We start from the raw sequence: 14575 nt of genomic DNA on the forward strand, positions 1-14575 counted from the left end.
ACCTCATCGTGGTTTCTGTTTGTATTTCCCTGATGACTAATGATGGGCATTTTAATTTAATCTAAATTTTATTTAAAGACAGTCATTTGGACCTTCTTGTAAATGAACAATTACAAGGAGGTTGCCTTTAACGATATTCCTATTTTTAAGAGTCTGCTCAGTTTTCTGCACTGGGTGAGTTCCTAGAGCCACATGGTGCATTTGGGGATGACATGTGACTCACAGCAGGCTGAGTGGGTAAGGTCTGTTTCCTGCGCACATGCAGTTCACATCCTTGGTGGGCAGTATTCCATGATCCACATCCCAATAACGATAGTTTTCATTTACCATCTCCAGTTTTCATAGTAACAGCCCTGGGAATGTCTAAAACATACTTTTTAATAAAATAGGAGAGTTCTTTTTGCCTTTTTTAAAATAGACTGAGGCAGAAACCCAACCTTCTGAAGCCCAGATTCAGAATGAGCATTGATATCATTTAAATTTCCTGATAATTGGCATGTAAATAATCTCTCCTTCTCCCTGTCTAAATGAAGGGAAATTATTAATTCAACACTTGGCATTCTCAAAAATACTGCATCAATTGCTTCTTAAAGTTTCTCTCCTGCTTTCTGATTAAGCAACAACTACTTGGGTTTTTTAAAATTTTTAGTCAATGGGAATCTAAGTTATTTGGGTCTTATAATAACTTACTACCCCAGGATGTGGGGAAAGCAGAGGGCAAGAGATGGGTTCCCTATGGTAAACCCTAGGTGTGAGTTAACCCCTTACCTGTTTGTCAAGGTTACCTAAAGTTTTCATGGTGTGGAAGGGCACAAAATTAGCACAAAAGGCAGAGTTGCATGATGAAAAGCCAATGGGATTTTAAGGGAAACTTGGTTGTTTTGAGTCTGTTTATGCTGAAGTCTCTTCACTCCCCAGTGCCTCAATTTCCTCATTTGCCAGTGGGGGTGGAAATTATGCCCTTTGAAGAAGGTCACCCTGTCTGTGGCATACTCTACCCTGGGCTTTCCCATGGCTCTAACTGCCTTGTGGGGTGCCTTTTCCCTTAAAGACTGATGTCCTCCAAGACAAAACCCAATCTTACTGTGTTCTGCCTAGTGACCTTGAGCAATTTGCAGAATCTTGCTGAACCTCAGTTTCTTAAACTCTACATTTGATAATTATAGTATCCTAGAATTATTGAGAATATTGAATAATTCATGGCAAATAATTAGCACAGTTCCTGATATATAATGTATTTAATAAATAATATTCATTGACATACACTTTGTAACAGATATACTTGATTGTTAATATTCACTTATAATAACTATAATAAATGTTCAACAGTCATTGAGTAAATTATTATAAACTCACTTGATGGAAATTAATAGCTCTTATTAATGTAGAAAGACTATGTAAAATATTGAACACTACTTATAATACAATAGTAAGTGGAAAAAGCCGGAAACCAAATTATCTCGATACCACAAGGACAACCATATATCATAGAATAAACTAGAGCCAAGTATTCATCAGAAAAATTCTGAAAAGAAGCACAATACAGCCAGTGAGAGATAAGATGGGGAGATTATATGTATTTATACCATTTTTCTGTGGGAAGAAAATTCTTCTTGAAAAAACAACCCCCCTCTTTCTTTCAAATGAAATTCTTTGGTGAGGCCGAAATAATAATGTTGGTCATTGTGTTTTTTCTTCAGTTTCCTGGCATTTAACGTGGACACGGTCGGTAATCTCGCCTTTCTGTTGAAAGCAGTGAATTTTCGTGAAAGGGTTCTACAGCGGGGTTTGGTGGCCAGAATTTATCATAAGGTAAAGGTACACTGTGTTATATTTTTCCTTTTGCCATATGTTTAAGGCATATTCTTGCTGGTGAACTATCTGCTAAATTTAGTTGAGGATGAGTCAGCTTAATTACAAGTGTCTGGAAAGTTCTTGCAGCCATTTTGCATCATATTTACTTGCTCTGGAGTCCAGGGTGCTGCTATTTAACCCACTTTATGTTGTCCTTTAGAATCTCAACCACAACTATCATTTAGCTGCCATGGGAGTTGATGAGTGGAGTAGTTTTTAGCCCTTATTGGAATTGAAAATTCATTGTTTTAAATGTGTCACAAATACATTATTGGGGGCGGGGGACTGCATCAGGCATACATAAAAATTAACATTGGGTTAATCTGAGATGCCCTCTATTTCTTATTAAAATACCCACAAAGCTCTGCAAAAACGTAAAATCTTGTATCAAAATTGATAGAAACCTAGAGGGGAATTTCCACCAAGTACAGTGGCACAGTGGTGGTTTGAGGAAACACCCCCCACCCCCAGCAATATCTGTTTCATCTTCTGATCCAACACGGAATAGCCAACAAGATCTCCAGGCCCAGGGGCTCAGGGCTGCTGTAACCAGAATCCAGGCTGCTTCTCTCCTTCTGCATGGGAATTAGATTCTGAAAGAGCCAGAATTCGGCCCCTGCAACTCTGCCCCTCCAGTTCTTCCCTTTTTATATCAATTTCAAGGTCATGTCTCCCAGCACAACACCTGGTGGGAGAGGCACAGGGTGTAGAAGGGAAAAGGATGTGTGGGCACATGGGGGTGGGTATTCTCTTAGGAAATGCTCTGGAGGCAGAAGAGCCCTGGAAACAGAAAGTGGTCAAGATTCACCCTTGTGGAACAGAGCCACACTGGATGAGAACCTGCTGAAAGCTGAGCTAGGGGTTGTGAAAATCAATCCACCCCCCAGGCATAGCTCTGAGGTGAGGCTCTGTCAGACCCTAGGAACACATTCAGGATAGGTCTAAGTACCCTGCCCTTATCAAATGTGGAGCCAGCCAAAATAAGAGAAAGATGCAACCAAAGGGGAAAATGCTATAAATGCAGTAGAGAACAGAATTAACACTGGAGAAAATGCAATCTGTGAACTAGCTTTCCAAGACAATAGAAGAAAAAGCTAAAGATGAAATGGCAAGAGAAGACAATAGATGCAGAGCGAAATGGTATTAATAGAAATCTAACCTGTGGATAACAAATATTCCTGGAAATGCTGAAACAAAGGAAACAGAAATAATAATCACAGATATAGTAGAAGAATTCCCTTAGTGTACCAAAAAAAAAAAAAAAAAAAAAAAAAAATCCAGATCTTAATGGGAAAAAGTCCCATACCTGGACTTAGCCTACAGATCTAGAATAAAGAAACTATTATATAAGCAACCAGACAGAAAATAATAATTTACTCAAAAATAGAAAAAGTTAGGCTAGCTTCTATCTGTTTTCACTAGCTCCAAATGGAGTAACAAGTACTCTTCTAAAGAGAATACTTCATAATCTAAGTATATGATTCCAAGCCAAATTTAATTCATAAGTACAGGCAATGGAAAGATATTTTCAGATATCTAAGAATCAGAAGCAATTTCACTTCTATAGCCTTCCTTAAAAAAATTATTCAAAGACCTACTTCATAGAACACTAAAAAGATTAAAAATGAATAACTTAAAAATAAAGAAGTCAAGATATAAAAGGATTAATTGGTGGTCCCTATAAATACATATGTGTTTTTTAAAAATACTTACAAAACTAAATACAGAACCTAAAAATGTTTTTTTGGAAAAAACAATAATTTTTTTAAAAACTTGACTAATTGGTTCTGTAATAGATTGGGTCTATATAGTTTTTTAAGTTAAGATGAAAGATAAAGTAAAAATATGCTGAATTTCTTACTTTAATTGCAGGGTAGACAAAAGACCTTGTTTTGCTCTGACTTTGATAATTAGAGAAACATAGGTTAAAATATATGTTTCATTAATTTGAAAGCTAACATGAGTACTGAATATAGGATGCTTGTTTTCCAAATCACTGCAGAAGACAAAGCAAAGAAGATAAATAAGGGGCCAGAAGTCTATGTAATCAGAGGCAGACCAAGGAACAGATCAGAAAGCATGTTCTCAGAGGACTGAACGAAACCCCAGTGCCATTCCTTTAAGAGAACCCACAGTGTGGCTGGGAGAGCTGTGTCATCAGCCCCAACTGCCAGTTGCTCCTTGGTTTGCGAATTTCTCCAGGATTGCTTCCCCAAATCTGCTTCCTAGTAATTGTGATATGCCCTTTGTCTCTTCTAATTTGTTGCAATTCAAGACCCCTTTCCTTCCCTGGAAGGTTAATGCTTTGATGTTGAACCGAGTTGATCTGGTAATTTCTTAAAAACATTTCCACTACAATGTGATTTCTTCACTCAGCCACAATAAGCAGTGGAGAGGCAGCTTCTGAGGCATTTCCATCACAGAAGGCCATAAATCCCTCCAGCTCCCACCTCTGGAAGGTGGGGGATTAGATTTAAAATGGGCTATAATGTGAAATAGGTTTCAATCCTCCTAGTAAAAGCATAGACTCTCAGATTAGATTGCATATTTTGTATAGAAACCAATCTCATTATATACATTGTCATATACACATCAAAACAAAAAATGATTTTTTAACTGATTTTAGAAAGATGAGTAAATACATGTCAGGCAAGAGCAAGATATTTTCAGTTATCTTTTAGAAGGTTGGTATATTAGTTAGCTAGGGTTTCCATAGCAACATACCACAGACTAGGTGCCTTAAACAATAGGAATTTATTTTCTCACAGTTCTGGGGGCTGAATTCCAAGATCAAGGTGCCAGCAGGGTTGGTTTCCTCTGAGGCCTCTTTCCCTGACTTGCAGATGGCCACCCTCTCGCTGCCTCTCACGACTGCCCATCTGTGCATTCACAGCCCTGGTGTCCCTTCTTCTCATAAGGACACCAGTTGTACTGAATTAGGGCCCCACCCGGACAGCCTCATTTTAACTTAATCACCTCTTTAACGACGCCCCATCTCTAAATGTGGTCACACCCTGAGATACTGGGGATTGGGACATCAACATATGAATTTAGAGGGGCACAATCTAGCCCATAATAGTTGGCAATATTAATCTTAAAAAATATAACTCAAAAGCACTAAGCAGTACAAAGCTAAAATGATAAGTGTATATGTGCCAAATGACATATTATCTATAGTATCCAGCTTCTAAGATGGTCCCCCAAATCCCACCTCCTGATAGTCATACGCTTGGGTAGTCCTCTCCCGCACTGTACCAGGGAAAACATGGCGATTTCCGTCTTGGTTACTCTGTTGCTTGCGTTCTCTCATCACTCACTCTGAGCAAAACTGTGTCATAAACGTGCCCTATTGAGAGGTCCATGTGGCAAGGAACTGAAACTTCCTGCCCACAACCACACAAGTAATCTTGGAAGTGGACCCTCCAGGCCCAGCCAAAGATTCAGAAACGGCGTGCACTGGGGCGTCGACAGCTGGCTGCAACCTGGGACCCTGGAGCCAGCACCACCCCGCTAAGCAGCTTCTGGATTCCTGGGCTTCAGAAACTGTGTGAATAATGAATGCTTGTTGTTTTAATTGGCTAAATTTGGGAGCAATTTGTTACACAGCAACAGATAACTAATTTGGATTTGGATACCTGAAAGATGGGTGCTGATGCAACAAAAATCCAAGATTTGGAACTGGGCAATGAGCTTGGAGAAGACTATTAGTGGAAACCCAAAATTCCTTAAAGAAATTGTTACTAGAAGCCTTATGGTCTTTGATAGAACTATGGGTGAGGACTTGTAGGAAAGTGAGGTAAATATTATTGGAAACGAGAGGAAGGGAGCCTTGTTATGTAGGGCAGAACTGTAGTAACACAGTTATGTGCAAAGTAGAAAATGCACCCAATCAACTAAGTGATCTAGCTAAGGAGATTTCCAACCTCAGTGCTGGAAACACTGCCTGCTTTCCCACTGTGGCTTATAGTAATGTGGAGAAGAGAGAGAAAACCTAAAGGGAACAGTGTTTAACATTAAGGAACTTGGATTTGATGTGGTTTTGAAGATTGCTGAGTTCTCCATGGGGTAAATGTGATTTCCTAGGGCTGCTATCACAAAGCACCACAAACGAGGGCCTGAAAACAACAGAAATGTATTCCCTCACAGTTCGGGAGGGTAGAAGTCTGAAATCATGGTGGCAGCCGGGCCATGTTTCCTTTGAGACTCTGGTAGAATCCTTCCTTGCCTCTTCCGAGAGTCTGATGGTCGCTGGCAATCCTTGTTATTCTGGGCTCGTGGCTGCATCACTCCTGTCTCTGCCTGTGTCATCACATGGCATGTATGTGCTGTCTCCCTGTGTGTCTGTGTCTTCTCTTCTCATAAGGACACCAGTCGTGTGGGATCAGGGCCTGCCCTCATTACCTCATCTTAACTTGACTACATCTGCAAAGACCCTATTTCCAAATAAAGTCACATTCACAAGTATCAGGAGTTAGTACTTCAACATATCCTTCTGGAGGACACAATGTAACCCATAGCAGCAAACAATGCTAAAATTAAAGAAATTAAGAAATGGCCTCAAAGCAAAGATATAATTCAGGACACTCTTAGAAATGCATAATCTAAGCATAAAGCCCAAGGAGTGATTGTAAAATCCTTTAAGGATTGAAAGAGATCAAAGGTAAATCTTTAATCATGCAAAAGGCCTTCTGAAGAGATTAAGGGTATGTCTCACAGACTCCCAAACTATAGAGCTTCTAGGAAGCTTAAGGACATTGTCCTTCAGCCTTCTAGACACCCCAAGGGCCTATGTCAATGATGTTTGTGGGTGCAGCTTTTGTCTAATGAAGTGAATCCCCAATAAAATTCACAGGAGATGCACAAAGTTTCTAAGAGAATTATACCAGCAAAATATCTTTTAGCTTGTGCAGAAAGGTACAGAGACAATACAAAATGAACAGAGTCACCAAGCTTCTACAGTCAGGAAGCAAGCTGAGAAAACCACCCAGCTACAAACATGTGCTACCTTTCATGAAAAAGTAAGGATGCCTCAGAGGTAAGAACCAAGTACCCAGAAAGTGGAGCCACGAGCCATGAAGAATAAAACTGCCTGGACATGAGTAGGACTGAGTCCTAATTAAGGAACTCCAGACATTGGCCCAGCTGGACTTCAGAATTCATATGGACCACTGACACTTGTGTGCCTCCTATTTTCCTTTTTTTTTTTTTTTTTTTTTTTAGAGCAGTTAATATATAGCAGTTATCCTATCCTGTCCCACCATTGTAAGTTAGCTGTGTGTGGGACAGATAACCTGTATCCTTACTTAACAGCCTTCAAATTGAGAAGAACTGTACTTACATAACAACACCTGTGGAGTCTCAGCTGCACCTAGACTAAATGTAGCCAACAAGACTCTGCATTTTGAGCTGATGCTGTAACGGTATAAAAACTTATGTGGGCCTCAAGAAGGTGTGAGTATGTTTTTAGAGGAATGTGAATCATTGGGGGTGTAGGATGGGCTGTGATGGCCAGGCTGCAAGAGGGCCTTCAATGGTCCCTGCCTCCTGCTGGTCACACCCTTATATGGTACCCACATTGTATCAAGGTTGGTCTGACATTGGATTATAAAAGGCTGTGGCTTGTGCCTTGGTTTCTCTCTCTCTTGCATGTTCTCTCTCTCTCTCTCTCTCTCTCTTTTCTGGGGGAAGCCATGTCATGAGCAGCCCGTGTGGCCAAAAACTTCTTGCCAAAAGCTATGTGAATGGGAAGTGTTTTTGGCAGCCCTAGTCAGCTCTTCAGAGACTACAGGGTCTGGAACAGGCAACAACTTGACTGCGACCTGATGACACTGCCTGAGCCAGAAGCGCCCAAATGAGACATGTCCAAATCCCCAGCCCTCAGAGGCTGTGTAGGATAATAAAAGATTTCTTGTTTTAAGATGCTAAATTTGATGATAATTTGTTACACAATAATTGGTAGCTAATACAGCATCCAAAAGCAAGAACTGTTCAATAGTTTGGGCATTAATACATACTTTTTTTGAGACAAAATATAAAAAGGGATTATAATTTTATTTAAGCAATATTTCCATTCAATAATACAAGGTGGCATTCTTTCTATGTCAACAGGAACAGGGACACACAGGATCCTGATGCTTCTAGTTTTTCAGTTATCATAGAGAGTGCCATAATGAATATTCTTAATAGTGTGCAGTTTGTAGGCTTTATATACTCCCATATTGTGCTCTACAAATGTTGAACCAAATGGTACATCCCCAGCACTGTGTCACGGTCCACATTTCTCAACATTTATTTTTCCTCATGCTTTATTTCTCTAACTTTCTTTTAATCTTCAGGGTTTGAAAGTCGATCATCTTCTTCTCATATTTTCCTTTTAGTGATACTGGTTGAATACCCCTTATTGAAAATACTTAGGACTAGAAGCGTTTTGGATTTGGCTTTTTTTGGACTTTGGAATATCTGCATTATGAGTATACTGAATCTGAAAATCTGAAATCCAAAATGCTCTAATGAGCATTCCTCTGAGAATCTCATCAGCACTCAAAAAGTTTCAGATTTGGCAGCATTTCAGAGTTTGTATTTTTAGAATTGGGGTGCTCAATGGATATTAAAAAAATAGGTCCACTGTAAAATATTTACCTTTAATTTTATTTTTGGCATGATATTAGATGCTCTCTGGTACTTTATTAAATATTCAAAAGTTGCTGGATGTAGTAGCTCATGCCTGTAATCCCAGCACTTTGGGAGGCCAAGGTGGGAGAATCACTTGAGGCCAGGAGTTCAAGACCAGCTGGGAAACACAGCAAGACTGCCTCTCTACAAAAAGTAAGGAAAAAAAAAAAAAAAAATCCCAGTGCAGTAGTGCGTGCCTGTAGTCCCAGATACTTGGGAGGCTGAGGTGGAAGGATCGCTTAAGCCCAGGAGTTTGAGGCTGCTGTGAGCTAAGATTGTACCACTGCACTCTAGCCTGGGTGACAAAGTGAGACCTTGTCTCAAGACAAAAACAATAATAGTGATAATAATAAGGAAGTATTTTTTTTGCTTATAGTTGTCTTCTGTCAAAGAACAAATTGTTCATTTTTTGTAAATATACATTTTCTGATTTTGAGAGAAGAAAACCTTTACACACACATGAGTGCATTTTCCAAACATTAGGCATGTGGTGTGGGGAAAAAAAATACAAAGGTTTTAGAATCAGATAATTGGGTCCTATCACTTCTGAGCTTCAGCTTCCACATCTGTAAATTGGGATAATAAGAGTGGGTGCACTTCAAACCTGTTGCAAGGATGGGATAAGATAGAATATGTAAAAAAGCATTTTTTAAAAAAATTATAAGTCTATTTTAGTTGCTACCATTAATTTAACCATTTTTACGGTCAATTCAATTGCATATTCGTTGAACACAGATAGTTTCCTATGGCGAGGCATGAGAAGACCACAAAGATTATTTAGATATGCTCCTGCCTTGGAATAAATCCACATCTAGTTTTAGCCCAGGGCAAAATAAAATATTTGCTAAATTAAAACAAACCTGCAAGCTTAGAGGAAAGACTATGGACTTCTTCTATATTTTAGCTTGCATTTTTGGCCCAGCTTTTTGTTCAGCTAGCAGCATGCTGGCTTCTGTCTACCTGCATTAGTTTGCTGTATCTTAAAATAAGATGATTCTGTTCAGCAATTTGAACATCTGACCCAAATGGAGTCTGGACAATAGTCTTGGGACATGGTCCAAGGGAGGATGATTTCATCTAGAATTTTAAGATCTCCTAAAAATAACCCTGTGATTTGGCTTAGAATCTTTAAAAGAGACAAAAACACAAGTGGACTTCAGAAATCTGCTTTTCTTCTCAGCTTTTTAGTAATGTTCTTTAATTTTCTTCAAAAGCACATTTTACATTAGAGATGCTGGGCCAACCCTTACCAGCACACTGGAAACCCATATGCCTCTTACCCTGGAGCGAGTGCTAAGGGCTAGCAGTTCAGGGTCAGAGTTCGAGAATTGAGAAGAAGACCCCTGAGTCTTCATGAAGGAATAATCCTTTGATGTCAGCTGATAATGCATTCCTCTCCTTGGAATAGCCAGAATTTTATTCAAAATGGAATCAGCAAACGCCCTTCTCTTGGTGCGCTGGTGGCCATGGAGGTGCCCAGCCCTTGGATTCTCCACTCTCCAGTTTTCCAAAATCTTGTTGCAAACAACTGCTTATCACAGTTGCTGCATCATTTCCCCATTAGTGGGAAATAAAAATAAACCAATAAGCAATGGCTTGTCATCTGAGAATATTCTGTTAGGAACTTCTGTCATTCTATGGAGTAAATCCAAGGAGAAAAAGATAGACTTTCAGTAATCAATATGTTTAACAGACAACTGTTTACTTTCCAATGTGCATAACAAAAATTGTGCGGGTGGAACGATGAGCATAAAATAGTTCTAGTTTTCCAGGAGTTAATTCTTGTTCTGTCTCTCATCACCTATTATATTCTCCCATCACGCCAGTGCCCTCCACTTCAGAACACAGAAGAATCACCCGGGAAAGACTGACTTTAAAAATCTCATGCAGGTTTCCCTCCACCACACTGCAAGTCTGAATCTAAAGGAAAAGGGAAGTGGTTTGCAAATGAACATCATGAATTATCCTCAAAGTCCAGGGGCAGTAAACTCATTTGGAAACAACTACCCTAAATTATTTTTTTCTCATTCAGAATTAGAGATTTGGATGGAGAATTGGTAGAGGCTGGAAATCAGATTATTAGAAATATAACTTTCTAGAGCTTCCTGTATAGAAAAATTACTGTCGCCCACGGTTTTTATTGTTGTGGTCAGTGTGCAACCTGACTGCTCTCTGTGTGTGTGTGACTTTAAAGCTGTTAATTTAGATCTTTAAATCATGATAAAAAGCGCAGTACTTCTATAAAGGCTGCCTTTCTAACAGATGCTGCTGCTCTTCTGTTTGTTATAATTTTAGACTGACAGTGTCTTTGCTCAGGTTACCTGGTCGGGGGCTGGAATCTCACCTCAGTTCTCATCTGTGGAAAATGCAAGCTGTGTTGGTGATTGCATGGTACACAGGTGGCACGTGCCTGGGAAAAGGCCATAAGAATGTCCATCAATCAGGGGTCTCCAAGAGCTTTGGTCAGGTGGTGGCTGGAGATCGGGAGAGAAGCTGGGAAATGCCATTGTTTGAACCCAGAGAGAAAATTCGGTGCAGTTTGTGGGTAGGGATGGGGAACAGAGAGTGATAGCAGCCAGTCAGTGTTTGTTAGATTTTTTTAAACCAATACAGCAGCCTAAATGGCCTAAAATATACTAAAAATCTCATGGTACAGAAACATCAAGAGCTTTGTTCCGGAGACAGATCATCAAAGACGGGAAATAGGATTAGAAACCAAATTTCCTGAGTTCTTAGTTTTCATGGAGCTCGATGCATTTTCTTCCTACTGTGGTGGGGTTGGGAAGACCACCTGGAGAAGGAGCCCTCTTTGCATCTTCAGAGCATGGGTGGCTGCCTGTGTAAAGGTTGCATGTGTAAAAGTGAGTCTCCCTCTCTGCTGAGTGGTGCTTGTGAGGTCTGTAATAGGGATCATTCCCATTGCTCCGTGAGAGAGAAGGCTTAGAATCCTGAAACTACAGAGAGAGGGAAAGGGTGACGTCACAGTATGGTGGCTCAGGAAGGGATAGATGGTGGTCTGGAGAGAACCAGGGGTGGACAGGTGGGAAGACCCGACGTGGATTGTGCCCACGTCGCAGGTGTACAGTGCTCCCTAGCCTTAGCGTGGCACTTCCCTCCTTGTGGCTGGTTGCAAGAAGTGTTCCTGTTTCATGTTGTCTTCCTCTCCCTTGCTCCCTTTCCCAGACAACAGTTAATATTAGGAGTTGCATTTTCTCTTTTTCCTCTTTTTTCCTTCACTTCTAACTTTCTCCATCTTCCTCTCATAGACAGCACTCTTAAATTCTCTTTCTAGGGAAACCTGTTATGGAAGGAAATAGAAAGAAAAGAAGGAAGGGGAAGAGAAGGAAAAGGAAAGGAAGAGGAAGTTCTACTCTTGATAATTATCTGTGAGAGCTGGAAGGGAACCTTGGGGTCAGATAGTCCAACCCACTTATTTACAGAAAGGCAACCTGAGGACAAGAAAGTTAGGGGTTTCTTCGAGGTCCCAAGGTCCCAATAAAAGGGATTAGCTAAAGACTAAAGCTAAAATTAAAAGAGACGAAAAGGCAGATCAAAATAGATTCTTCCTGACAAGCATAAAACCAAGCCTCCACAAATTCAAGTTTATCTGCTAGTGTTTTAACTGTGTGCTAGAATAAAACTCAACACTCTTCAGAGGACGATAACAGGATACAGAATTAGTATCATAGTGTCCAGTATGCAATACAATATTACCAGACATGTGAAGAAATAGGAATATATGATCCTTAGTCAAGAGAAAAATCATTCAATAGAAAAAACCCACAAATGACCCAAATATTGAAATTAGCAGACAAGGGCTTTTTAAAAAATATGAATTTATTAAAGAATAGGCAGAAATAAATGGATGTAATGGATAAGGAGATAGGAAATTTCAGAAGATTTTCGGAAACTGTAAAAAAAAATCAAATAGGAATTCTAGAACTGAAAAATACAATGCTATTAGTAAAAAAATTAATTGGAGGGCATTAACAATACACTGGGCACAACCAAAGAACATGTCAGTGAACCTGAAGACTGATTAATAGAAATCATTAATTCAAATCCACAGGGAGATTTTTGAAAGATTAAAAGATTAAAATAATACAGAATATATTATCTATTGACAATGGAATTAAATTATAAATAAATAAGAAAAACATATCTGCAAAATCTCCCAAATATTTGGATATTAAGAAGCACATTTCTAAATAACCTGTGAATTTAAGAAGAAATCACAAGGGGAAATAGAAAATATTTTAAACTGAACGATAATGAAAACATACCATAGCCGATTTTGTGCGGTATAGCCAAAGGAATCCTTGGAGGGAAATTTACAGCTTGAAATGCTTATTTTACAAAATAAAAAAGGTTTTAAGTAAATTATATAAGCTTCCACCTTAAGACACTAGAAAAAGGAGAGCAAAATAAGTAGAATAAAGGTAATAGTGTTAAAGAGAAATCAGTGAAATGAGAAACAAACTGCAGAGAAAATCAACAAACTTAAAAGTTTGTTCTTTGAAATTACTAATAAAATTGATTGATTTCCTAGCAAGATTGGTCAAAATAAATAAATAAATAAAAGGAATAAAGTGCAAGCTAACAACATCAAGAATGAAAGGGGACATCATAACATATTCTACAGACATCACAAAACAGTAAGAGAATATTATGAACAACTTAATACAAATAAAGTCGAGAACTTCGAATAAATTTCTGGAAAAACACAACTCTCAAAAGCTAACAAAAAATGTAAGATCTAAAAATATACACTAAATGAATTTAATTTGTAATGGAAACATTCCTGCAAAGGAAGCTCCAGTTTCAGATGGTCTTACTGTTGAATCCTATCAAACATTTAAAGACAAAATAATACCGGTCTTACATAAAACTGTTTCAAAATCTAGTTTAAGCCTGATACTAAAAATTAATAAGTACAGTACAAAGAAAAATATTACAAATCAATATTTTCTATGCATATAGGTGAAAGTACGTAATAAAATACTAATGATTGAATCCAGCAATATACAAAAAAGGAAAATACATCATAACCAAGTGACATTTATTCTAGGAATGCAAGGTTGGTTTAACATTTAAAATATGAGTCAATGAAATTTACAATAGTAACAAAATAAAGGAGAAAAAAGTACTTGATTATATCATGTGGAAAAATTTTTGATGAAATCTAACACAAGTTTATGATAAAAAGTCTTAGCAAACTAGGAATAGAAAGGAATTTCCTCAATTTTGGAAGAGCACATCTACAAAGCACCTTTAGCTAACATCAAGCCTGATAGTGAAATATTACATGCTTTCCTCTTAAAGATAGAGAACAAAGCAAAGAATGTCCAGTTTACCATTTTTATTTGACATTGTAGTAGAGGGCCTAGCCTGCAGCAAGGCAGGAGAAAAGAAATAAAAGAATTTACCAAACAAAACAAAACACTACCAGAACTAATAAATCAATATAAGGCTACAGGATAGAAACTCAATATCTAAAACAAATTTTATTTTTATATGCTATCAATAAACAATTGGAAAATGAAATTCAATTTACAACAGCATTAAAAACATGAAGTTCTTTGGAATACATTTAACAGTGAAACCAAAACATGCAAGATCTATACACTGAAAACTACAAAACATACAGCTAGTAATTGAAAAAGGCCAAAATAACTGGAGAGTATGCTGTGTTTTGTGTATGGGAAGATTCAACATGGCTATGATGTTAAAATTGGTCTGTAGTTCAGCACCATCTCAATCAAAATCTCAGCAGGAGTGTTTGTAGAAACTCACAAGCTGATTTGAGAATTCATATGGAATAGTCCAAACCACTTTGAAAAAAGTTGAAGAAATGTGGAGGGCTTGTGCTACCTGATTTCAAAGCTGTGCTAATGCTTCAATGGTACAGGCAGACATGTGGTGTTGGCGTAAGAATACACAGATAGATCAGTGGAACACTACAGAGTCAGACATCAACCCACACATACGTTCACTTGATTTTCAACAAGGGTATGAAGGAAATTCAATGATGAAAGGATGATTTTTCAAA

General features: G+C 38.4%; 1 protein-coding gene across 1 annotated transcript in view; it reads left to right on the top strand.

Annotated features, from left to right (window-relative positions):
* The window catches only part of ACOXL (acyl-CoA oxidase like), a 251723-nt gene that overhangs the window by 151700 nt on the left and 85448 nt on the right, over positions 1-14575 (top strand). The window contains 1 exon segment of the mRNA XM_069494822.1: positions 1701-1812. Coding sequence (XP_069350923.1) covers positions 1701-1812 — 112 coding nt within the window.

The sequence above is a fragment of the Eulemur rufifrons genome, chromosome 19 (assembly GCF_041146395.1).
Source record: "Eulemur rufifrons isolate Redbay chromosome 19, OSU_ERuf_1, whole genome shotgun sequence".
NCBI classification, from domain to species: domain Eukaryota; kingdom Metazoa; phylum Chordata; class Mammalia; order Primates; family Lemuridae; genus Eulemur; species Eulemur rufifrons.